At 52.5% G+C, this 23,964-nt stretch overlaps 12 protein-coding genes; 3 read left to right on the top strand and 9 right to left on the bottom strand.

The window, feature by feature from the left end:
- Nucleotides 1-978: 978 nt before the first annotated feature.
- Nucleotides 979-3,693, bottom strand: RCC_09250 (uncharacterized protein; the record flags this gene model as incomplete). XM_023774492.1 has 2 exons in its annotated part: nt 979-1,580; nt 1,641-3,693. The coding sequence occupies 2 exons, from the start codon at nt 3,691-3,693 to the stop codon at nt 979-981; spliced, it is 2,655 nt and encodes an 884-aa protein (XP_023630260.1).
- A 759-nt stretch (nt 3,694-4,452) lies between these two features.
- Nucleotides 4,453-5,591, bottom strand: RCC_09249 (secretion related GTPase SrgB/Ypt1; the record flags this gene model as incomplete). XM_023774491.1 has 4 exons in its annotated part: nt 4,453-4,647; nt 4,705-4,932; nt 4,989-5,160; nt 5,581-5,591. 4 exons carry the CDS (start codon nt 5,589-5,591, stop codon nt 4,453-4,455), a joined length of 606 nt encoding a protein of 201 aa, XP_023630259.1.
- Nucleotides 5,592-6,230: 639 nt separating this feature from the next.
- RCC_09248 (uncharacterized protein) lies at nt 6,231-7,299 on the bottom strand (the record flags this gene model as incomplete). XM_023774490.1 has 2 exons in its annotated part: nt 6,231-7,121; nt 7,183-7,299. The coding sequence occupies 2 exons, from the start codon at nt 7,297-7,299 to the stop codon at nt 6,231-6,233; spliced, it is 1,008 nt and encodes a 335-aa protein (XP_023630258.1).
- Nucleotides 7,300-8,342: 1,043 nt separating this feature from the next.
- Nucleotides 8,343-10,004, bottom strand: RCC_09247 (Tubulin alpha chain; the record flags this gene model as incomplete). XM_023774489.1 has 5 exons in its annotated part: nt 8,343-9,526; nt 9,574-9,649; nt 9,702-9,728; nt 9,843-9,883; nt 9,980-10,004. 5 exons carry the CDS (start codon nt 10,002-10,004, stop codon nt 8,343-8,345), a joined length of 1,353 nt encoding a protein of 450 aa, XP_023630257.1.
- Nucleotides 10,005-10,387: 383 nt separating this feature from the next.
- RCC_09246 (uncharacterized protein) lies at nt 10,388-11,130 on the top strand (the record flags this gene model as incomplete). XM_023774488.1 has 2 exons in its annotated part: nt 10,388-10,669; nt 10,726-11,130. The coding sequence occupies 2 exons, from the start codon at nt 10,388-10,390 to the stop codon at nt 11,128-11,130; spliced, it is 687 nt and encodes a 228-aa protein (XP_023630256.1).
- Nucleotides 11,131-11,136: 6 nt separating this feature from the next.
- Nucleotides 11,137-11,770, top strand: RCC_09245 (uncharacterized protein; the record flags this gene model as incomplete). XM_023774487.1 has 2 exons in its annotated part: nt 11,137-11,543; nt 11,596-11,770. The coding sequence occupies 2 exons, from the start codon at nt 11,137-11,139 to the stop codon at nt 11,768-11,770; spliced, it is 582 nt and encodes a 193-aa protein (XP_023630255.1).
- Nucleotides 11,771-12,349: 579 nt separating this feature from the next.
- RCC_09244 (uncharacterized protein) lies at nt 12,350-12,959 on the bottom strand (the record flags this gene model as incomplete). XM_023774486.1 has 2 exons in its annotated part: nt 12,350-12,877; nt 12,930-12,959. The coding sequence occupies 2 exons, from the start codon at nt 12,957-12,959 to the stop codon at nt 12,350-12,352; spliced, it is 558 nt and encodes a 185-aa protein (XP_023630254.1).
- Nucleotides 12,960-13,266: 307 nt separating this feature from the next.
- Nucleotides 13,267-14,066, bottom strand: RCC_09243 (related to GNAT family acetyltransferase; the record flags this gene model as incomplete). XM_023774485.1 has 2 exons in its annotated part: nt 13,267-14,003; nt 14,051-14,066. The coding sequence occupies 2 exons, from the start codon at nt 14,064-14,066 to the stop codon at nt 13,267-13,269; spliced, it is 753 nt and encodes a 250-aa protein (XP_023630253.1).
- A 1,011-nt stretch (nt 14,067-15,077) lies between these two features.
- Nucleotides 15,078-16,313, bottom strand: RCC_09242 (uncharacterized protein; the record flags this gene model as incomplete). XM_023774484.1 has 3 exons in its annotated part: nt 15,078-15,554; nt 15,612-16,042; nt 16,100-16,313. The coding sequence occupies 3 exons, from the start codon at nt 16,311-16,313 to the stop codon at nt 15,078-15,080; spliced, it is 1,122 nt and encodes a 373-aa protein (XP_023630252.1).
- An 806-nt stretch (nt 16,314-17,119) lies between these two features.
- On the bottom strand, nt 17,120-18,041 carry RCC_09241 (uncharacterized protein; the record flags this gene model as incomplete). XM_023774483.1 has 3 exons in its annotated part: nt 17,120-17,503; nt 17,560-17,792; nt 17,852-18,041. The coding sequence occupies 3 exons, from the start codon at nt 18,039-18,041 to the stop codon at nt 17,120-17,122; spliced, it is 807 nt and encodes a 268-aa protein (XP_023630251.1).
- Nucleotides 18,042-18,380: 339 nt separating this feature from the next.
- On the top strand, nt 18,381-20,070 carry RCC_09240 (uncharacterized protein; the record flags this gene model as incomplete). XM_023774482.1 has 3 exons in its annotated part: nt 18,381-18,938; nt 18,994-19,342; nt 19,448-20,070. The coding sequence occupies 3 exons, from the start codon at nt 18,381-18,383 to the stop codon at nt 20,068-20,070; spliced, it is 1,530 nt and encodes a 509-aa protein (XP_023630250.1).
- A 975-nt stretch (nt 20,071-21,045) lies between these two features.
- On the bottom strand, nt 21,046-23,148 carry RCC_09239 (uncharacterized protein; the record flags this gene model as incomplete). The annotated part of the gene is made up of 1 exon (XM_023774481.1): nt 21,046-23,148. The coding sequence occupies one exon, from the start codon at nt 23,146-23,148 to the stop codon at nt 21,046-21,048; it is 2,103 nt and encodes a 700-aa protein (XP_023630249.1).
- Between the last annotated feature and the right edge of the window lie 816 nt (nt 23,149-23,964).

The following is a 23,964-nucleotide window of genomic DNA, read 5'->3' as shown; positions in this document are numbered from 1 at the left end:
TCTCTGTTTACGATACCAATCTAGATAGCGGGTCCGACTACCGGAGTTCGAACATCATCTTCCAGCGTTTTTAGTTAGGGAAAGGCAGCGTCATCTGTTCGCTATCAACATGAGCGGCAGCACGAAAATGGGAATCGTCGTGCATGGCGTTTGGCATCTAGCGACGGGGAGGAAATCTGAGGAAGACCGCAAGGTGGCGAGGAGTGAGAGAGAGATAGGATTATGGGCATATGGGTCATGTTTCCATCTTATGGTTTGGTGATGATTGAATGAGGAAAATGAAACGATACTATTGCTTGTCAAAGGAAGGCTGGCTACGCGTGAGAAGCATTGAGAGACGCGTGCCGATGCTTGGAGCTGCATGGTGCTCTCCCTTATGATAATTATGGCCATGCGGCCGGAACGGCAATTGAGCTGTAGATAGCTTAGCGCAAAGAAGGTGAAGTGGACTGTGAAAACATTTCTGCATGCGTCTTTCCTGGTTATTTCATTCTCGATGTTGCATTGTGAATGTCACGCACCATCGAGGATGTCTCAGGGTTAGGGTTGGGGTAGTGCACCAGCAGGTTGACGATGCCCAACAAAGCAGAAGAGCCACTCATCGACTATAGTCTTGTGCTAGTATTCTGTATTCATTTCATGTGCAAGGCTGATTGACGCCGTGAAGCGCGCCGGAATTGTAATATCTGGAGTTGATATTGCTCGATAGTTTCCAGGAAGTCATTCATGCATTCATTACTGACACGGACTCGGTGAGTTATGGAAACTCACACATAGTGATCACACGTACTAGTCGAAAACATGTACTCAACGCCTCGAGCCGCAGTCATAATGATCAAACCTGATTGCTGTCCATGCTACAACCAGTGAATTAGGTACAAAACCTGCCCCGTACCATGATACAAGTAATGAGCAATTGCCTCCCAAGCCACTCAAAACGCCACACGCCTCGCTCAAACAGCAAAACCGCCCCAACTTTCACCGACAATCAGCACATAGCCATTCTCCAACCGGCCGTTGCTGAAGACACAAGCATCTCACATGGAACTGCCGTGAGCATTTGTGATTACCACATGCCATGGTCCCTCTCCTCCCCCCAGCCTCCTCTCCGCAAACACAGAGATGGTCCTTTTCGATCCTAGCATTCTTCCTCGAAGGCCCATCATTGTTGTCATCAACTCTCTTCCTCTTCGTCGTACTGTTGGGGGCATCCTTCATTTCTCGCCGCGGCCGTAGCTCGAAAACTATGTCCCCCACAGTGTTGCTGCTTTGGACGTTCTTCAGCGCAGACAGCCAATCGTCCTCATTCATGATCAACGCCGTCGTGCGATCGTTGACACAAACAATGATGTCTACATCACTGTCCAGTGGCGACTCGTCTGTCAGGACTCTCAAGAGCTTCGCAAGTTCGAGATCCTTAGGTTGTATGTCATCGCGTGGGGTGTCCYGCTGGTCGTCACGAGCAAAGTCGAACATGTAGTACGGTTTTGATGGCTTGTTGCCTCTGCGACAGATGATTCTGCGACGACCAAATGGCATGGCTTGTCGACGCGCACTCGCGGGCACTGGGGTAGGAAAGCCTAAGGCACTTCTGTGAGCACCGTTTGTGGCAGCGTCTCTTTCTTCTTGAGATATCTTACCATCTTGCCATCTCAGGCGGCTCTTGGTGGACAAGTGACTCGGAGGTGACATGGCTTTTGCTCTTTCCGGGGTTCGAGTCTCGGAACCGCGATCGCGGCGGATGAATCGTCCCTTGCCACTAAGAGCCTGRCTGACACTTCGTCTACTCGGTGTATTATCGCGTCCAGACTCGACCGTAGGCTGTCCTGTGACTGTTGTTAGCAGTCCCAGGCAGTAGGCCACGGTGCCTGAGTTGATGATCCCCTTGCTCTCGAACTGCTTCAATTTGGCTTGGAACAGCTCGTTCCACTTCTGCTCGACCAACCGAGTGGCGTATTTCCTCGCAAAGCGCACGATGGCATCCTGTGTGAACATGTCGCTCATCGGCTGCTCCAGCTCAAGATGTTGGTTGAGCAACTCATTGAAGTCTTGTGTAGCCGGGTCTATACCCATGACAGTTTGCTCGCGTCGCTGGCACTGAATTGACCAGGTCATGTCGGCTTCCTCCTCACTGTCACTGACCTCTTCCCCCGCCGGAACCCGCTGTTTGGACAGGGTCCGATAGAAGGAGATATTCTCCACCTCAGGAACCCGGTGCCGCTTTCGTGGCACCTCGGGCAGATCCAGAACGTCCTCTGGATTTCTAATAGTGGTCCTCGTCCGCCCGAGGAATATCGGAATGTGATCTGTCTGCCCTCCCTGCGCCCGCTTCTTGGGACTCTTTTGCGGGGTCTTCTTCGCCGACTTTTCCTTGGAGTGCGTGACAGCCCATGGCTTCGTACCTTTCAGGTGTGCCGCGATATCGAACGCCGAGTCTGGCGCTTGCCATTCAAATTCCTGATTTTGGCTGCTGGGACTGCTTGATTCATCTTCAGCTCGGCTGACGAAGATGACGGCGAGATTATCGTCAGACCGATCTGGGCTGATCTCAACCTGCAGGTGATCGTGATGTAAGGCGTAGTGAAGCATGAGCCGTTCCAGAGATGAGTGCTCAGCTCGCTCATGGCAACTCGATACGATGCAATGCAGTCCTTTCGCGGCCACGGACTTTTGGACATAGGCAGACAGCTGAGTCAAGTATTGGACGCGCATTTTGCGAGGTCTCTCGGAGTCGTCGGAAATACTAGGTGTGGGCAATTGCCGAGGGTCCTCTTGTTGTTGTAGCTGCCACGCTCGATTCCATGCGGCAAGAGGTTGACATTCTTGGTTCCAGACCATGTTCACCTCGGCTTCGTAGTCCAGCTTCACCAATTTCTTATTTTGCAAGCGGCGAAGATCTAGTAGTTCTCCAGACGCGGGAAGGTCAGGTAGTCCGTTCCAACGGATCTTCAGCTCGCCCTCGTTGCTGTGCATGTCCGCGTAGGTCGAGATTTCATGCCCTTCGAGCTGGCTCAAGAGTTCTGTGGAGCTGGTGAAGTCGTTGCACTGCACGCGGAACTGGACAGAAAATTTGGAGTCGTCTCGGGCCAACTTCCATCTGATTTTGCCTTTGCTGTCTTTGTACTCAACCATCACCTTTAGATTGCCCAGCGGAACCTCGAAGGGACTGTCCAGCGTGATCTCGAAAGATGGTTTCTTGGTCGGATGATCGTGGCGAATGACATGGCCATTCTTCGTTACGGAGTGGATCGTTCTCTTGGGCTCAGTCTGATACGTGAGTTTCAACGAGACCTGGCATGGAATCCTCCACTCGTCCTCACTAGGAAGCCAGTCCGGAGACCCTGCCCTGCCCGAACGAGTTCTGTGACAAGGCGCCTTCACTTTCGCGCTACCTTGGCGTCGCAAAATGAGCTTGTCGATGCGGATCGTAGGCTCGAGGCCCTTGATAATACCATCCAGCATGGCCGCGGAAGGAAATTCCCAAATTGTTGAATGTTCGTCGTTGCTACTCTCTCCGATGTGGCCGGAAGGATCATGCCCTCTTTCAAGTAATAAATCGTATTGTTGGATGTCCAGCACACGGCGCAAATTCCGGCGCAGATACGGCACTGCAAAATAAGGTGCTGTTATTGAGCGCGTTTTTTCGTATTGTGCAGTTCCCAGAAAACGGCGGCGTATCTCATTCACCAGCATTGCGTGCTTGGAAGGTTGAGATTATAAGGTGAACGCTGTGGCACATGTAACGGTGATCAGAGGTTGTGTTCATCATGAAGGCGTCGAGGGCGTGACTTTGAGTTATTGGGAGACGCGTCGTTTGGCCTGCAGGTTGCCGTGAGGACGCTTCACCAAAGAGCACGGATTATGCACTGAGGTTTACGCCCGCGCGGGTCGAGTGGTCGAAGAGTCGACGGGTGCAAGATTCTGTGGTTCCATGCACAATCCTACGACGAACTCCGGACATGCGCATCGCTATAGGTCGGTGCCGTGAAAGCTTGCATTGGAGTGAGGTGGAAGGCGTGAAAGGCGGCCCGAGCTTTCGGTTTGATAAACATCAAAACTCGATGGACGCCTACATACAAATGATGGAGGCTTTCATACATCAATACATCACACACCGCGAAGACTCTGAATCATTGCAATCATTCATGCGCTTCCTCATTTCCCAGCTACTAGAAGACGCCTTTGAACGCCGTTGTGAAGGCTGCTTAACACGATCTGGCCTTCCCATTCTGGTGCTGCCGCAGCCCCATTAATCGCAACGCAGCAGTCTGTGTCGGAGAAGAGAGAGCCGCGGTGATCCACGCGCGTACCTCGCGTCCGAACCTTCTACCCGAAAGCAAGCAATCTAGCATGCAGTGAACGCTTCAAAGCAGCGTTCCAATCAATTCCTGCCTCATCCAACTTTCAGCCTCTCGCTGCCGAAATGTGAAAATGTCGTAATCCGCTGCCCGTTTAGCAGCAGCCGCCAGCGCTACCGGACTGCACATTGGAGCCCTGGCCAACCTGTACGGTGGGCTTGTTGTTGACCGTCGTGTTGCCCATGCGCTCCTTGATTTGACGAGCCATGGTGAGGAAAGCCTGCTCGACGTTGTTGGCGTTCTTGGCAGAGGTCTCGAGGAAGGGAATGCCCAAGCTGTCGGCGAATTCCTGCGTATCTGGTCAGCTCCATATCCTCTYTCCCTTTCCGACCGTTCTTCGACACACCTTTGCCACAGCGTACTCAACCACCTTCTTGTCCGCCATATCGCTCTTGTTACCCACGAGAAGCTTGTTCACACCCTCTGTGGCGTAGCGGTCGATCTCCTGCAGCCACTGCTTCACGTTGTTGAACGAGTCCATGTCGGTGACATCGTAGACAACGCAAATACCGTGGGCGCCGCGGTAGTAGGACGATGTGATGGTGCGGAAACGCTCTTGACCGGCGGTATCCCACTGTGTCTCCATTAGCCTTCCCCTTCTCGCCCTCTATTGTACTTGGCGCGACATACGATCTGGAGCTTCACGGTCTTGCCATCGAGCTCGATAGTGCGAATCTTGAAGTCGACGCCGATAGTGGAAATGTAGGACTCGGTGTAGGTGTCATCGGCGAATCGGAGCAACAGGCAGGACTTTCCCACACCGGAATCTCCGATGAGGAGGAGCTTGAAGAGGTAGTCGTATCTAGAGTGAACATTAAAGTCAGTAACCAGTTCTGCTCTCCATGTGTCCATTACACGGCGGTCGCTGGAGAACGATTCGAGAAGGCTGGAAACGGCCTCGGGCATGTCGAGTCCTCTAGGTATGCGCTGCGACGGCCCTCGTGGATGTGGGGGTGGTAAGTGAGCAACGGGTGGAACGCTGAGGCCGGAAATGTGGCTCGAAGACGGGTCCTGGTCCTCGAAGGTAGAGCCTAGTGGTGGCACCGACCCGGTCTGGAGGAAGCCCATAGTTCCTGGAGGATGTAGTTGTACATCCACGAGCTGCGCGGCYCGTGCATAGAAGAAGGAATAGCATTATGACTCTGTGACACAGATGTTATCAGCATTTCATCCCAAACCTCACCCAGGCAGCCTTCACCCGGCCAGCAGGCGCACTCACTACTCAGGGTTCATGTTGGCGGTCGTAACAGCGATAGCGTCGATGACGAGGGCCGCGCGCGCGAAAGAAGATTGAATCGGTGGGGAGTATTGGCGGTGTCAGTGGGGCTGACAAGTGAGGAGATCGGTCGTGATGTGCGGTGGTTGAAGTTGTGGCGGAGATGGTGGTGCTTGTTCCTTCCCTAGGCTGGAGTACTGCGCTTTCCAACGGGAGTAGTCATCAACTTTGACAGATGATCACAACGAGAACACGTGCTGCACCTTTGTCTCGAACCACAACAGGTGGCGAAATCACGAGCTGCCGTCATTGCATTTCTTGAGACTGCTTCATATGTCTATTTTCACTGAGCATGGTCATGAGTTTATCTATGTACTGTCTTGACTCGCGCTATGGCCCACTCGCTCAATCTTCATCTTCACTTGACCTGCCTTCGAATTCATGCTCGTACGTCCCATATACAATTTCCCATCCAAACTCCCAAATGACATCGGAGACAAAGACAAACCTGCAGCGTCCTGCCCCCGTTCATTCAGATCGCAAACACATCTCGCTGCTATTGCCATCTGCTATTGGTTGATGCGGCGTCCTGTGCCAAGAGAGTCGTCGCTGAGCGGAGATTTCCCCTCTGTACTCACAACAGGCTCCACGCCGTCTTACCTCCATCCCGGGTTCGGAGGCGGAGCTTGATGTTGCTGATGACCATACCCTCCTTGCTGCGGCTGCCCGCCATAACCGCCCTGCTGCGGCTGTCCATATGCCTGATACTGACCTTGCTGGTCATGTGGAGGACCTCCTTGCTGTTGGTAGCCATAACCGCTTGGTCGTTGATCGTAACCTTGAGGTGCTCCGTAACCTCCTCCATGCGACTGTCCGTACTGCTGTTGCGGAGGCTGATGCTGCTGGCCATACGGGGCATTGTGAGGAGTGCCATGTTGGCTGTGCTGTGGCTGTCCATAAGGCGAAGGGTGCTGCTGCTGGCCATAGCCTTGTTGGCCTTGTGGATTGTAAGCGCCACTGGATGGACCGTACTGGCCCTGCGGAGCGCCTGGCTGATGTTGAGGCTGGTGCTGCTGTTGGTGACTTGGCGTGCTGTGGCCACTGGCGTGCTGGCTGTATGCAGCTGGAGTGGTGCTATGAGATCCCATGTGAGATCCTGATGGCTGGTACGAAGCTGCTGGGGCAGAGCCGGTGTATGTGCCTGAAGACTGGTTCTGCGAGTATCCATATGGATTTGATCCTCCACTTTGTGGCTTATTCTTGCCACCGCCCAAGAAGCTGCTAGCCATTGAGCCTAGTTGTCCAAGGCCTCCGCCGCTGGAGGAATGTCCTGACTGCCCATGTTGTCCCCCGTGCTGTCCACCCTGCTGTCCACCCAAGAATGACTGTGCCAATCCTCCAAGTCCTCCAGAACTGGAGTGGCCTTGCTGATTCGAGCCACCATGTGAAGATGACGAGCCACCCAGGAAGGATTGGGCCAAACCTCCCAGTCCTCCGGAAGAGGAGCTCTGCTTGTTGCTGCCAAGAACAGAGTTCAATAGTGAGCCCTGTGAGACATTGCAATTAGCGCACGTATTCCGTGCAAAAGTTGCTCCTGTCGTCACACACCCCAAAACCTCTGTCGCTCTCTTGTCCGCCAACGCCACGCGTGCCTTCATCCGGCGTTGAGTAGGGGTTTCCACCGGCTGGTGTACTTCCAGGCGTAGGAACGTGCGGTGCCGCCATCGTTGGAACCTCCCAAGTCGACTCGCCAGTGCTTATCTGGACGAAGTAATACTTTCTTGTTCTTGGGAAGTGGTCAGCGCAAGAAAGAGTTGTTGAAGATGTCACAGTGCCCCGGTCAAGCAGGCGCAGCAGCTGAGCTTTGTCTCAACCCCACGGCTGGACACYGAATCAAAATGGCCAGCACAGCAGCTGATGACCTTCGTCTGTACGCTCTGGGGCTCACTAACTTTCCATCAAATTGGGCAATCCTTTACGACACGTTCACGTCAGTGCCGAGCGCAAACAATTGGGCGGGCGACGAACCATCCAGGCGGCAATGGTGGCGGAGCGTGGTCAGGCCCATGATCACCCGGCGTGCCGGGCGGGTCCTCMATGCTGCGAGTGGCAGAGGATAGGTCTTCAATGCAGTTGTTGTTAGCCTTCTTTTCCGAACGGTGACAATAGTACGGGCAAAGTTAGGACAAATCGGGACCAAATGATGTTTGTGATAGTGGGCTTGATAGGGAAAGAGAACTCGGCATGTATTTAAAGAAATACCACTAATTGGAAGAATGACAACATTCGGATCGAAACACTGCTCCTCCACTACTGGCCGATATCCCTGTCATCAGGCGCACATCTCATCGTTAGCTGACACCCTTTGCTGCCCGAAATTCATTGTAATTTGTGGCTGTGTAGTACTCTAGAGCGCGAAGCTAGCATATCCGGGCCCGCAATCCCAGATGCTTTATATAGTCGGCATTAGCGACGAGTGTGGGGATGCATCTTCGCGACAGAGTATGTGGGTTTGAGATGTGAGGGACATCAGTGGTATTGTTGATCGCTTTACTTTAGCTCAGGCACACAAAAAGAAAACACAACATCAATCGCGCCAGCAGTGGCACGAAGGGCTAGCTAGCCCATGCCCTGGGGTATACCGTCATTTTTGCAGAAGGCTCTGTTTCAGCCAAAATATGCTCACATCGCCAACTGCGCCAGCCCGCGAACATTTGAGCCACCTTTGCCAATCCCCTTCATGCTTGCTGRGCATTCGTACTCGCCGTCTAGTACTCGGCCTCGCCAGCCTCGTCACCCTCAGCCGAGTCGGCCGCAACCTCCTCGTAATCGCGCTCAAGCGCAGCCAAGTCCTCACGGGCCTCCGAGAACTCGCCTTCCTCCATACCCTCACCGACATACCAGTGCACAAAGGCGCGCTTGCTGTACATGAGATCGAACTTGTGTGACAGAGCGGACCAGGCCTCAGCGATGGCAGTGGTGTTGGACAACATGCAGACGGCGCGGTTAACCTTGGCCAGATCGCCGTTGGGCACGTTCTGGGGTGGCTGGTAGCAGATACCAATCTTGAAGCCAGTGGGGCACCAGTCGACGAACTGGATCGTGCGCTTGGTCTTGAGGGTGGCGACAGCCTGGTGGACGTCCTTGGGAACGACATCTCCACGGTACAAGAGGCAGGTTGCCATGTACTTGCCGTTGCGTGGGTCACACTTGACCATCTGGCTGTTGGGCTCGAAGCAAGACATGCTGATCTCCTGCACGCTGTTGGCCTCGTGGGCGGCCTTGGCAGCGGAGWCGATGGGTGCGTAGGCGACCAGTGGGAAGTGGATACGTGGGTATGGCAYCAAGTTGGTCTGGAACTCGTTGAGATCGACGTTGAGCGATCCGTCGAAGCGAAGAGAAGCAGTGATGGAGGAAACGACCTGAGCAATCAGGCGGTTCAAGTTCTCGTAGTTGGGGCGCTCAATGCCCAAGTTGCGACGGCAGATGTCGTAGATCGCCTCGTTGTCGACCATGAAGGAGCAGTCACTGTGCTCGAGAGTGGTGTGCGTGGTCAAGATGGAGTTGTATGGCTCAACCACAGAGGTAGCGACCTGCGGCGCAGGGTAGACACAGAACTCGAGCTTGCACTTCTTTCCGTAGTCGACGGAGAGACGCTCCATGAGGAGAGCACCGAAACCGGAGCCAGTGCCTCCGCCGAAGCTGTGGAAGACGAGGAAACCCTGKAGACCGGAGCAGTTGTCGGCAACGTGACGGACCTTGTCCAAAACCTGGTCAATGAGCTCCTTGCCCACAGTGTAGTGACCACGGGCGTAGTTGTTCGAGGCATCCTCCTTGCCAGTGATCATCAATTCAGGGTGGAACAGACTGCGGTAGGTACCGGTGCGGACCTCGTCGACGACGTTGGGCTCGAGATCGGCGTAAATGGTGCGTGGCACGTACTTGCCATTGCCTGAAAGAGTCAGCATGTGGATTGAGGTTTGATCGGAGGTCATGTACCAGTCTCGGAGAAGAAAGTTGAGAAACCGTGATCGTCCTCGGCGGCCTTGCGCTCCTCGGTGAGGTAACCATCGGGCTGCAGGTTGTCAGTATACGATTGTTACATGAAGATGGCGAGATGTTCTCACCTGGATGCCGTGCTCAAGGCAGTACAGCTGCATCAATCCATGTCAGTATTTGTCCGATATCCAATTCTCTAGGCACCCCCAATTCGGCCTGTTTCTGGTCCATTGCAGCGTCCTTGGGGCTTCCCACGCGAGCAGACTAACCTCCCAGCAGCTGTTGGCGATCTGGCAACCGGCCTGGCCGACTATACGCGTCGCGAGTCAGCATATATTCATGTGTGGGAGTGCCGCGGTGACGAGGCGGTCAAGGCGCGCGCTTCTAGGGGTTCAGGTAAACATACCGTTCAATGAGATGACCTCACGCATAGCGGCGGTCGTAGATTTGTTGGGGAGGTTGAGGGTGACTCTTGTCGAGGAGAGATGCTGGAGAGGTGAACGCGGTGGGCGACTTGGTGGATGAGTTGTTTATGTCGAGCCTGAATGAAAGGTGCGAACGAGGGGTGATTTCGAACAGGGCAGTCGCGCTAAAATGGTTAAGGGCAAAGCACTTGCATTGTGCTTGGACCATCTACAGCACCTCACTTCTCAACACATCTCCCATATACATTGGAAGAGCTGAGGGGAGTATTCAATCATTGCTCGAGTGAAAGCAACGTCACGTAGATGCCATTGTAATGATTGAAAACGCGGAGTTGTGACACAGGAATCCTCCCTCGTGCCTTCTTCTGGGCCTCGACCTCTCCCTCACCATGAGATTCCTGGCTCTGTTTGCGCTCCTCGTGCACGCATCGTTCGCAAACACCGAGMAAAGCATATTCATTGCACCGCCGGCCATCGAACTGCCTGCTGCTGCCCCGACTCTGGAGCATCTGAGACTCCAAACACTTTCATCCGCCACTCCAATCCTTCGTACAGCACTCCCCGTAGCATTTCCTACTCAGGGCAACCCAAAAGGCCGTGAGTCGTGGTACTTACTGCAGAACTTGAACGAAGGCCAGAGATACGAAGTGCGAGTCTGCTGGGCTGCCATTGTACGTCAATCCTCTTGTCTGTGCTACCTTCCCAGCTGACATCAACATCAACACAGCAACCAACCGACTTTTGGCTCGACGTCTACAACATCACACATGTTTTTGACGCGCCTCATCTGATTCAGAGCCTTTCCGCCTTTGTCGACGAGCAACTGCTTTATTCGGAGGCAAACATCGACATTCCCTCATCCTCAACCACAAACGACATTTCAGGCAGTGTTTTGTTTCTACACATCCACGCGACCGCAGACTTCTTCACCACCAACAAGACTTTAATGCAAAGTCCCCCTCGCGTGAGTGTCGACATCATCCTTGATCCGTATCTGGCAAACATATTTCCAACGTCATTGCTCCCCACCGTGGTCTACATAGTCATACTGGCTGTTGGCGCCTGGCTCGTTTCCGGTAGAATCTGGAATCTTCTCCAACCCAGGTTTTCAAGGAAGCAACGAACGGACTGATCGATCATGTCCGCCGCCAATGAACATGATGAGGTGCCTGCCGCAACCAGGGCCGAAGATGGGACCGATCGGATTGGAAGCTCTCCCCCGCTCGTTGGGGACCCCACGGCAACTGAAGGCCCCTCGACCACTGAAGATTCTCCAATCACTGGAAACCCATCGACCACCGTCACGTCGGTGATCGCACAGCCACAGCTACGACACCCTTTCTACACGCTTCCAGCAGAGTTGATACTCGATATTGTGGACTATCTTCCAGCTGATGCTTTCATCAACTTTGCTTTCGCCAACTACCCGCTACTGAACTCCTATGGACTGGCTCCTGCCCTGTCTCGGCCACGCATCTTGTACATAACAACGCGGACGCGTATTCCTGCCTTGTTCCCACTTCTGCGTATGCCTCCGGAGATCATGTAAGTGTAACTCTGTTAGAAGGGAAAGGCACACAGCTGACGATCAAGCAAGGCTCCATATCATGCGCCACCTTAAGCCCATCGATATCATGCGCTTTGTAGTGGCCAACTACCAGGACTTGGCTCGTCAGGGAATCGCACCTGCATTGACCCCCGAGACAATTTTACAGTTGCGCAACGCAATCAGAGTGCGTCTCCTGGGTGGAGCAACAGGAGATGCGTCGTAAGACTCGCAGAAGGTGGGTATTATCAATCATCTGATCTGCACTACCGGTTGATGGAAGCTAGACGCTTTCCAGTCGATCCTCACGAAACATTGTGATGGGGAAGTGGACATTGGATCTTATTCCAGCTGGCTTCAACGTCATGATAGAGGCAATCAATGTAGCATCAGGTGGATGCATTCCCATAATCGCGCCTGAACAGAGACGGATGGGTATCGGTCAGTCCTGTTCGGCATACTACCTTGGCGAGATCCGGGCACGCGTTCATTGAAGCTGTGTGAGACTAGTCCGACTCTTTGCAGGTCATCACAGAGTTGTAGCGCTCGGCATGAGCTTCACACAGATGTATCTCGCAAACTTCATGTACTACTGGAGCTTTCAAGTTCAGGCTAGCCTGTTCGCTGTGAAGGAGAACCCCAAGGGTGTTGCTGGTGAGCAAAGGAAGTCAAGAAACCCAGAAAAAAATATCATCAGCTCTGCAGTCACTGTTGGTAGCAGTGTCGGCCTGCTTTCCCAACTTCTTTATCAATTCAACATTCAAGAGTGTCTTTCTATTTAGTCTGCCCGAACAATGACCAACCCTCAATCAACACCGCCATCACGTGGAGCATCTCCCACGTAGTTCACCCACCAGCTGATAGTCAGACCCTCCCCATCCCGCAATCGTCTTTTAACACTTGACCAGTTTCCTTCCTCGCCATCAACACGCTCATCATCCTCCCCAATCCGTGCGTCCATCTCGAAACTCTGCATGCCGGGGATGAGAGCGCCCGGCCAGCTATTGTCACTCCACTTCTCCAGATGAGGAAAATGATGTTCCAGAGCCTGTCGTCYGAATGCCTGTTTGAAGGAGGCAAAGTTGCAACGAAGAGTAATATGCAGGAGCATGTTGCACAGGAAGACATTGGGTTGTCTTGTGTTGGGGCCGTCTGAGACGTAGCGCGAGAAGATTTTAATCTCGAATGGTTGTAAGTCTGGGTCGGACGACATTGGGGTGGAGTTGCCATCTGGACGTTCCATGTCTTGAAACTGATGAACGTTTACGCCTTCTTGTGCTATTGAGCTGGCAGAGGACACTGCGCCATCTTGTGCACTCGAGCTTCTAGAGGACTGTCTGGGTCAACATATCGAGCTCAAGGTTTGGAAAGCCGCAGAACCATACTGAGTAGTTGGCATCGCTGTTGTGAGACATGTTGATGAGAGATGGGTGTCCAGTGTCGTTGCCTCGCTTCTGTTGTTTTACTGTTGATCGGGATAGGCAGCGAGTGCTGAATGGRCACGCTGTAGCGGCGGATTACGTAGTGATTAGAATGCTCGCTGTAACAGAATGTTGGCGTATGGATTGCTTGGTGTAAAGATCCAGAGTAATGTGTTTCGCGAAGGTGAGAAAAGGCATGGATGCATGGTTTCCTTGAAGATTGGTTGGAAAGCTGACTACAAGCAATTCCTCGCAAAGACATGGAAGGAGAGCTCGGGATGCAAAGCAATTTCCAACCTCCTCAAGCACCAGTCGAGCCTGCACGAATCTCATCCATAGTCCGAATCTGCCTGCCCGCATCGTCAAAATTGTCTCYCAGGAGCCATCGCTCTAGCGTCTCATTCACAAGCGGCCACTCGTCTTCAATGATGCTCAGCCAGTCCGAGTCTCGTGAACGACCTTTGACAATCATATGGGATCGGAAGGTGCCTTCATACTTGAACCCAATTCGTTCCGCTGCACGGCGAGAAGCCCTGTTCAGCGAGTTGCACTTCCACGCAATGCGTCGGTAGCTTGGTGAGGCTTCACAGACATTCTTCAGCATCAGATACATCACTTCCGTTGCAGCGGCTGAGCGTTGCAAGATTTTGCTGAACAAGACGGCACCTATCTCCACGTCTCTGTTCGTAGGAGAGATGTTCAGGTACGCAATGATGCCTACAGTTTCGTCATGGCTCCGGTTTGATCGACCCTCCGGCGTGGGATTGACATGCCGCGGATTGGCCTTGATGGCATAGATGCAAAAGCCTCGTTCTGCTTGCGCGTCCTCCAGTAGAGCCCACAATTCCTCTGGTGAGTCAGGCCGTGACCAGGGTAGATAGTTCAACAGGTCAGCTCCTTCTCCGTGKAGATCKMGGTKKYSSCMGWRKYMWYMAARAWRWRCCCGAGAGATGGCCTCAAGTGTCACATAAGTGCCTTGGATGGAGATGGAAGTGTCCGGAATGTTTGCTGGAAAGGAAGAGACTTCCGGTCCGAGATCTAGAGTGAGGTCAGAATAGCTGAGGAAAGTGTGTGATGTTACATACTCTTGTCGGTCGACATTTCGTTGCCGTCAGAGGAATGAAAGAACAAGTAACTTTCGAGGATGGACAGTCGACTTGATTTTTGTGCTCCTTCCCACTCACCTTATCTTGCCAGTATCTTCAACTTCGTCGGCAATGTGGCATAAGCTACACCTTTGGTTATGGGAACGAAGTACCTTATGCACCGGAGAATCGCCGATCCCGCTCAGCTGACTCAAAGCATCGTAGGGCGTGGTACGCCCTATGTCTTTCCCGACTAGGAAAGAGGCTTGAATAGAGATATATCATGGGGCCGATTTGGACAACACTCTTCTCCGACGCCTTGCAACCTGTTGCCGTAGGGGCACGTAACCGGCCAGAGGTAGCCATTTCTCTATTCTATGCACCCCTCTACCACTGATAAAAACTGCCAGCCTTTCTGAAGACATGTTCTGCCCATAGAGCATCTTTGAGTCCGTTGATACAACATGCTGAATCTCGCGACAAGGCTGACCGCCGGTCATGTAGTATACGAGAAGCAGAGGTTGATCTCCCAACTACATGCGTGCCAAAGCTGTTGCAGGAACGAAAGCATGCCCCCGACGCTCAAGAACAATGATGTTCTCGTCATCCAGACTTTCATCGACGGAGATGCCATAGGAGAGACAGAATTCGCATCGACTCATCCTCCTGTTGGGCGGCATGYCGATGGACTTGTAGTAGCTCACGAGTCTTTCCGTACGTAGTGACACTATTCCCTGGAAGAAGGCCATCTTATGGGCGAGTGGTGAGAATTTCAGGGGAATAGTGAGGCCAGGGATCGAGATTTTGCCCAACTTCACGGCGGATTCCACAAGAAGAGATGTGATATTATTCTTCCGATGAGCGGGTAGGACGCATGCACCACTCAGAAACCAATTCGTCTCAAAAGACTCCCCGGGAGAAGGGTTGTGGAGGAAAGGTAGAGCACTGACGAACACGCAACGTGATGTATTCCACGACCTTTCCAGCACCGCCAGCTTCATCATTGTGAGATAAGCAACACTCAAGGCTACACATCACTTGTCTTCCCAATATGCGAACTGCTGCTCTTCATCTCATCAACACCCTCGCCTTGAACGTCATCTCCATGCTCGCGGCGCATTTGACTCAGCTCGTAGTTGTAAGCTCCCGTATGATTTTCGACGCTGCGGCGGTTCCTCGACTCAGTGCTGGAATTTGATCTTATACTAATAACGCTGGCTGCGTAACGGATCGTCTTGGCTATATCTTCACGAGAAGACTTGTTCAGGTAAGCACCGAGAGCGGGGAGTTGTGATACGAAGAACGCCAGTCCAGCTTCAATCATGCCCCATTGCAGCGCCAGGGTTACGGCGAGATTGATGTCTTTGACCGGATTGTGAGCAGTGTCCAAGATCTCGATCCAGATGACCACTCGCACTATGCTCGCGGCTATGGTCGCGACACCAACGCCGAACACTGCTATCACCGTAATCTTCGATCGAAGAGGGAGATGCAATCGCCAAATCTATGTTATAGTCAGCCTGTCAGTGAGATAACGCGAAGATTGTGGAGCGCTCCATACGATTGGAAAGGGAAGAATGATGCATATGACATCCAGGATGAAGTCCGTAATGAAGCTCGCCTTTTCGAACGTCGCCAAACCACCCTTGATGGAGAGGCATTGCGGTGCGCGTATGTTGTTCGGACTCCAGAACGCAGAAGGATTGCCACCACACACGAAGATGTAGCCAAAGGTGAACGTGACGGTGAAGAGGATTACCACCACGATGAGCAACATGTTGATGTGATTCCAGACGTTGCGATGACCCGTTGCGAGGACCCTGCGGAAGAAGAACAAGAGGCTCAACTTGGTAGTTCCCAGCGCCACCGACATAAAGATCAAAAAGAAGTATTCGCTCAAAACCACGTTCCACTGGAAGCGGGAGATGTACGTCTTGGTCAATTGAGGTCCATCGGTGGGCGTGTCCGTTCCGAGACCGCCGTTCTCAGCGCCTTCGACGGTATGTTAGCTTCAGGTAGAAACTTTTGAGGTGCTGGAAGGCCACTTACTCCATACGAAAATTACGCCCATTCCAACGATCATGAGCCATGATATGACCGCAAACGCTTCTGAACATCCAAATTTGATCTTCTTCGATATGCTGAGTAGAGCGCGAAGAACAAGCAGGATCAGCCCAATGACCGGAAAAGCGATCCCAGAGGCCTTCAGATCATTCGTATATGCAGTCGGGAACGTGATGCCATTGCCAAGATAGGAAACCATATTGTTGGTGGTAGAGAGCCAAAAGACACCTCATCGGAACGGCTGGCGGGGAGGGATAGGACTGTGCCCCATGCTTTATCACTGCAATCCATTTGTACCACGTTGCGTGGGGAAGGTCATAGAGTAAGTGTAGTCAGCCGCGTGCAGAGGATCATCACATAAGGTAACGCTTGCATGTTCCGTGCGATCGCATTGCCAGGACACCCAATGCAGACGAGACGCCATCGTGCTTCCATTGGCCAAACTCCACAGGATGATCATCATGGTGCATGTTTGTGCAACTGGAAGATGAGTGCATATGAGAGTGACGAAACTCTCAATGATACACACGGTCAGACCTCAAGTAAGCCACCCAATGACCTGCAGCCACCCATCGGACATTGCATTTCAGCTCTCTCAGTGCTTCAAGTCTCCATAATCTGGCACATCTCCACATTTCATCAATCTGAAGCACAAGGAACGAGACAATGAAGTCCCTACCCACGATACTGATCGGTCTGGTGGTATGGATTACATGTGCCCAAAGCGCAGCGCTTCCTGGTATGTAGTGTGAGTGTGCATTATGAGCGTGGGGCTGATGCCGGGTTTGAAGTCGAATACCACGTCAGTACAGTAAACACGGCTCTCGTTATCGACTCCACGGACGCAACCAACGGATACGTGATGGATGATGAAGGGGACGACGATGCTTGACGAAGCAATCCTTTCGTCGAGAGCGCAGGAGTAACGTCAATCCAGGGTGTTAGAATATGTCCAGACGGAATATGGGACTGCCGGTAGTCAATGCAATGGCAATGACGCAGCTGTCACGAAGCCATTTCTCCGTATAACCCAACCAGTCTGTTTTCCTCAGTCGGTCCGTAGATTGTCGCAATCACATCGCTGTAAGGGCTGTTCTCCGGACAGAACTTGTGTCTATCCAGAGGGTCGTCGACACCATTCTTGAGAAACCGATAGCAAGACGATCGTTCGTTTGCCCATTGCTCAAGCTTGCTCCAATCGCGGCACATTCGTGCTTGATGGAACCCGCTCGTTTCGTTGTTTTGCCCTTCTCCGGTGTATCTCGGGGTATCGTCAGCATAGCAGATGGTGTCTTGTCGCAGGGAGTCCAGGCAGTGGAAACCATGCCAATCAAGATTTCCGAATTCCTTGCCATCCCGAAATTTGGCGAGAGACTTCCAAAGCCATTTCTATGTCTCAATTAGCTTCGATACCAACGAGAGCAACGCAGTCATCAATTACAAACCAAGCAGTGCAGGTTGTGATATGCATTGAGCAGATAAATGCCCTTGGAATCGTCCCACGGAAAGCGCTGAGATCTCGGTAGACTCAGTACTCGCACTTCTTCGTCACTGATTGCAATCATTCCAGCATCGAAGTTTATCGAGTCCCACGCCTGATCCGTCTTCGTTTTGTGATGGCGGTCCATGAATCGAGACGAGTTCCCCATCGTACTGGGAATGTTCCATGTTAAGCCCGCTATACATAACAGATTTCAGCTCTGGTGAACATCGGAGGAATAGACGAGTACCACGCACCGTAGCCTGTCCGATCGGAGGGGGTTCTCGAGAAAAGCAGAAAAGTCAAGACTATGTTCATTGCCAAAGACATGACCAGGCTTGCAACGATAATCGTTGTTGTCGGAGATCGACGCTGTGCAGCGACTGCAGCAAGACCATGGTCATCTTCTCCCWGCAGTTGTCGATATCTCGGTCTCGTCTCAACCATTTTCAAGTCTTTGGCGAAGGGTGGGCATGTCGCAATGCGCAATGGACAAAGCGTAGGTGATGAAGCTTGCTCATCCGTCGTCGATCGGCCGTGCGACCGCCCGAAAACAGGGTTCGGGCTGACTTGGTACCACGACCTGCACAGCTGTGAGCCTGTGACACTGTTCATACCAATGCCGAGTACCGATCTGCCTCTTCTTGTCAATCATCACGGAGCAGTCGGTCAGATGCTTGGGCAATAAGCTCTCCGGCCGCGAAGCAACGACTCACGAGCCAAGAACGAGGTACCAAGCCAACACTCATCTCAATCCAGGGCGTCAATCCTACTCGTCACTGCACGATGTTCTACAAAGTGTTTGCTGCCATTTTTGCTGCACTCGGTGCATTCTTCCTCACATATTCATACGCCCTCAACCGCAGCAGGCTGGCCGTCCGACTCAAGAGAAGTGGATATTACCGATGTCCCCAATACCAGCACAAGAATATCTTGTCGGGCTCAGACTATCGAACAGATGTAGCAGCTGCGGCCGCGAACGGCACTCGAGCAGACTGGACCCGTGAGCAATTCGCCAAGTATGGCAAGACTTTCGAAACCAAGATATGGCGCCAGCGTGTGTTCCAGACTTGCGATTCAGTGAACACACAGGCGTTATTAACTGCATCTACGAGGGAGGTTGGCGTTGGTCCATCGCGTGTTGGACTAGTGGAGTGGTTGGGACCTGGTGCTTTTACCGTGGACGGAGAGCCGTGGAGGTATGCGCGGGATATGCTGAAGCCAGTCTTCAAGAAGACTGCTATTACAGACATGAGCCGTCTGAAGAAACATCTGGCTTGCATGCTAGATGCGCTGGAGCGTGAAAACCTTGAGGTCGACTTGCAGGAGCACTTCATACGAATGGCAAGTCTGCGAGATCGACTTTTGCGAATGCTGGACTGACTTCATAGGGGTGCAGTTCCTCGACTTCTCCATGGAGCTACTCATTGGCCAGGACAGCAACACCGTGAGCGGTGACGCTTCAAAGGTCGATGCACAGTACTTTACCTCCGAATGCGACAAGGCCCAGTTTGAATGTGTGCGCTCAGTGCAGCCTTGGCTTATCCGCTGGTGGAAGGGATGGACCCAAGACGAGAACCACGCGATCCGCTCCACACAGTCCTTCATGGACAAGTACGTGGATTCGGCCGTTCAAGACTTCGAGACCTCAGAAGGCGGTCCGATCTTACGCACGCACGCTTTTCTCGACGACCTAATCGGGGAAGCTGGTACCAAGGATCGATTGTTCCTGCGAAATCAGATGCTCAGTAGGTGGATCAAGGGCGAGCATCACACGGCTTCCTCTACTCCTTAAGCTGATCATCCCTAAATGGGTTTCTTTTGTGACATTGCTGACAAATTGGCTAATTTAGACTGTTTCATGCCTGGCAGRGACTCTGTAGCAATAATGGCCAGCCATGTCATGTTCCGCCTCGCACGCCACCCAGAGGCATACCAGAAAGTGCGGCAAGAAGTACTCGCTGCCGGGTTCGAGGATGAATCGATGTCTTACGACGCCGTCAAGAAGCTAGCATATACCAACGCTGTCATCAACGAAGCGATGCGTCTTGGTGGCCCTCCAAATGGGCAGACCGGGCGCGACGTACTCTCTGATATCGTTCTTCCACGAGGCGGTGGCATGAACATGGACCAGCCAATTCTCATACCAAAGGGCTCCATCGTATATGTCCAAATACAGGCCCTTCAGCGCGATGAAGACACGTGGGGTCCAGATCCACACTCCTTCCGACCCGAGCGCTGGATTGGCACGTCAAAGTCTTCGCCGGGTCAGGCGTATGAGTACATGCCTTTCGGAGGCGGGAAGCGGACTTGTCCAGCCATGGCGCTGGTGATGGGTGAGTTGGCATTCATTCTTGCGACGTTTGCGCTGCGATTTCGCGAGATTCAGAACCGGGATCCGGAGCACAGGCTATTCGAGGCTGGGTCTATCGTTATGAAGATCCGGAATGGTGTGCTCGTCAAGCTGGTGCGGTGAATATATGAATCTCGCATGCATCAAGCACTCTTCGGTGCGTGCTCTTATAGCTCACGGAGAGGTGTGTGATGTTCCAGGAGGTTCAACGTTGTATTGTGTAAAGTCTCAAGAAAGCAAGTGTGTGAGTGAAGAGTAGGTCATGAGGAACCTGCTGACTGTCCATGGCCTAGCTTGGGTACCCCCTGCAACAAGCCATTCCAATTCGTAGATGACATCCATGATCCATTCTCTCCTTTCACTCCAACATCTGCTCGTTCCCATATACCGTCGGTGAGTCAGAAGTGGCTACTTCCAGGCGCTCTGCAACGTGTACTATGTCGCCCTCTGGCTTGATTTCCAGCATCTCTTGCACCTGCGAGTCCACGATTCTTCTTAGCTCGATTCTTGCTTGGCGGTAACTTTTACTAGCATTKCTGGACTCGACCCTAACCACAACAGCACCAAAGCAGAGACCGACCAGGGAGTACACGACTTTGTTGTCTTGCGTTACGAGATCCCAGAGCTGAAAGTCAAGGTCGTCCAAAGGCGTGGCGCCATTGTTCGACATCAGGACCGTGACTCGCTCTAATTTCATATTTAGCAAGCGAGCTCAGAATACCAACAAAGTCATTGACCTAGTATTGGAGTTGATTCCTGCGAGGGTACTCCAATAAATGGTTCATCTCTCCCCTGTGAGGAAACCCGGGCTTCCCTCGACAAAGACTGATGTGTTGAGAGCTGCGCACGAGTTGTTTATATCGGCCTTATGAACCTCGTCTTGCAAGTGGTGCTCGTACGAATGGCTTTCTGTCGTGCGGCTTCGCTTGCGCTAGCTACAAGTATCGCGTGTAGGGAGTAGRTCTCGCGGTTTCCATCCTCTAACTAGATGTAGCTGTAGAAATACATTGTATCGAAGGGCGCTAGTAGCAGCAAAAAATTACGAGGTGACTACGTGTATCGGGTATGGATGCACCGAGGCATGCGTACTGCCAAGTCTCATCCGAGATCCTGATTCCAAGTGTTGTAACCAGCTGCATTCCACTGATTCGCATAGAAAGCTTCAGGATCTTGGTAAGTTACCGGCTCCAGAGCATAGCCTTGTCCATATGCATCATATGTAGCGTTTCCCACATTTAGACTTGGTACCGGTGGCATCCAACTGTAAGATTGCTGTTGTTGTTGCTGCTGTTGCTGCTGCTGCTGCTGTTCCAGATGCTCCAGATGCTCCAGATGTTGCTGCTGCTGCCGTTGTACCAGGCGCTGCTGCTCTTGTTGTAGTTGTGGGGAGGGTCGTTGGATGCCAAACCCCACAGAGGCCGGGCTGGTTGTTGTTGAACCAGCTTCTTGATGTTGCATGACCACCCGAGCCGTTTGAGCATGCGAAATGTAAGATAGCGCATGCTTCATGAAGCTGGCGCCCGACTCACTATTCACTTTCAGTGACCCTTTGAACTCCTTCAGCTTTCGGGAGTACAGCGTCAATTCGTCCTCGCTCTGCGCGGTGGCACCGAGAATTTGACCGAATGAGTGGAAGAGGGCACAGCATCGTGCGGATGTATAATACCAGAAGGACTGAAGATGTTGGGCTTGTAGCCTTCCTACAAATTCAGTAGCACTCTGAAAGCGCTCCATGGCGGCGTTTCTGCACATGTTTGCGACTGTAGGATCTGGTTGGTCCACTGCAAGCAGGGTCCGAATGATTGTTCGATGGATACACACTTCAACTGTAAGCCACGCCAGTCGCAGATATCCCACAGATGACAGCTTCATTGAAGCCGCGGTCTCCATTCGTAAAGATTCCGGAAGCGACGACGACCAGTCTCTTAGCTGGATCTGTAAGGGTTTGATTTGAGAGAGAAGTGCTCCAAGTCTGTCGGGTGCTGTCTCGATTACGCGCCTGGCCTTGGCCGAGAATACGGTTCWCAGCAGCTCGGAAAGTAGCAGAGAGAGTTCCGCCATCGACATGAATACAACACGACCTCGCCCTACCTCGCTGCTTCCGTGATTGTCGTCCTCCACGACCTCGGGAAAGTCGATATTGGAGAGTGGTTCGACGACCCAATCTTCGTCGCTTATCAATGACGGTCGTCCTTCTAAAAGTGCTGTCCACTTGTCCTGAATGTACAAAGCCCAGCCCATACGACGTCTGAGACCGACTTCCCAATCAGGTATGTCCCAATCGGAGCAGTCCAAATGGATTCCCAGACTTTGCGCAATGCTGACAAGCTGCACAATCAAGCCGTCGCGCTGCTGATTGGGGTCTTGGCCGGCAAAACCTCCATGATATTGGGAGAGAAGAAGACCAGCCTGGATTGTGGAGAGCTTCGGTCGTCGCATTGCGTTATGCAAAGCGCTAAACGCCAGGGATTGCAATGCCGCAGTGTCTATCTTCTTTGAACCCACGAGAGCTTCGCTGTAAGACCAATAGTTTGACGCGAGCAGATACACGGCAGCGAGCAGCGGCGGGTTGAACTCTCGATAGCTGCGCGAGTGTTTCTCCAAGAAGACCTCCTTGTGCAACACCGGGAAAGAGGGATGAATGATGCGAAAATACAGCTGAACAAGCTCAGGACCGTGTTTGAGAGCGATGGCTTCGATTTCCTCGACGGTATCGAGCTCGCGATCGTAGCCACGCGTCTCATCGTCGGGCTTGATCCGAAAAGCAACTGAAGGGTGAACCAGACGAATGTAGTCAGCTTTGCTGTTCGGTTCGTTGATTGAAGGTTCCCCTGTGTTGAGGAAGAATTCGGAAACCGCATGTAGACCGACCAATTCACTGTGATGCTTGTTCTGCAGCCCCAGGGTTCGCTTCAAGAGAGAAGGTCCGGGGAGAGTGTCGTACTCTTCAATGCCAGTGCCAGGTTTGGTTCGGATGGTCCGCCTCCGCTTGGCTGCTGGATCGTCTGCACTTGGCAACGAAGGACGCTTCCTCGGCTGCGGCGCTTGAAGGTAAGTACATGCTTGCGTGTGGAAGTTACAAAGGACGCAGATTGATTTGCCTGCTTCGGTCACACATTTGCTTTTCCTACGTCTGCAGGCATCGCAGGGTCGTGTTCGTGTAGGTCCCGCAGGCCCATTGGTGGTCTTGGCAGCAGACATGATCTCAATCACTGCTACACGCAGACTGGTCGTGGCTGTCCAATGAGGAATCCATGAAGGCTGCGGCAATAGTCTAGAAGACAGATCCAGTCCTCGAGCGTGGGTCAAGAATACTTCTCATCGTCATTCGCGGTACCGTGTTAGGATGAGATGCGAGGTCATGCAGGATCAGATCTCGTGGCCCACCCCTTGTCGGCTTTCAATACCCTGTAAGATGCAGTCGAGCGGACAGTACCACGGTAGATTTGATGGAAGCAGAGAAGCAGACATGAGCCGTGTCACGATAGAGATATCGGCATCCGGGAGAAGGACTGGGGATGTGATGGAATTGCCGTAAGTCGAAGGAGTCGGATAGTCCCAAGCGAGCCAATAGTTTCCGCTCCCATCCASGGTGTCAAAATATTTTGCACTTGACATCACAGCGGTATCGACTTGTAATTTGTAGAAGACGCAAATATCAACGTCAACATCAACATGCTACGCCTGCTAGGGAAATATCTGTCGATGGGCAGATCCGAAGGCCAACGTCTGAACATGTAAAGCGGTTTCCAAACATTCAATGAGCGAATCTTCCCAAGAACACATCCATCGCAACATCATGTCTCATACGTAAGATATGCTTCACCGGAGGCCAGATTCTTATTACAACGCTATCGCTGGCCTCGTCAGTAAAGTGGGTTGAAAGACGAGGTCGCTTGGCTATCAGCGGATGAGGTGAGCTCGTCGAGTCGTGTGCTTCCGAATCCCAAGACTAGATTGATCTGGAGTAAATCTCATCCTACCGAGAAATCATCATGCTCGCTGTCGTTCATCTGT

This window comes from Ramularia collo-cygni (assembly GCF_900074925.1).
Source record: "Ramularia collo-cygni strain URUG2 genome assembly, contig: RCC_scaffold17, whole genome shotgun sequence".
In the NCBI taxonomy this organism is placed as follows: domain Eukaryota; kingdom Fungi; phylum Ascomycota; class Dothideomycetes; order Mycosphaerellales; family Mycosphaerellaceae; genus Ramularia; species Ramularia collo-cygni.
This window is presented reverse-complemented; position numbering and strand designations above follow the sequence as displayed.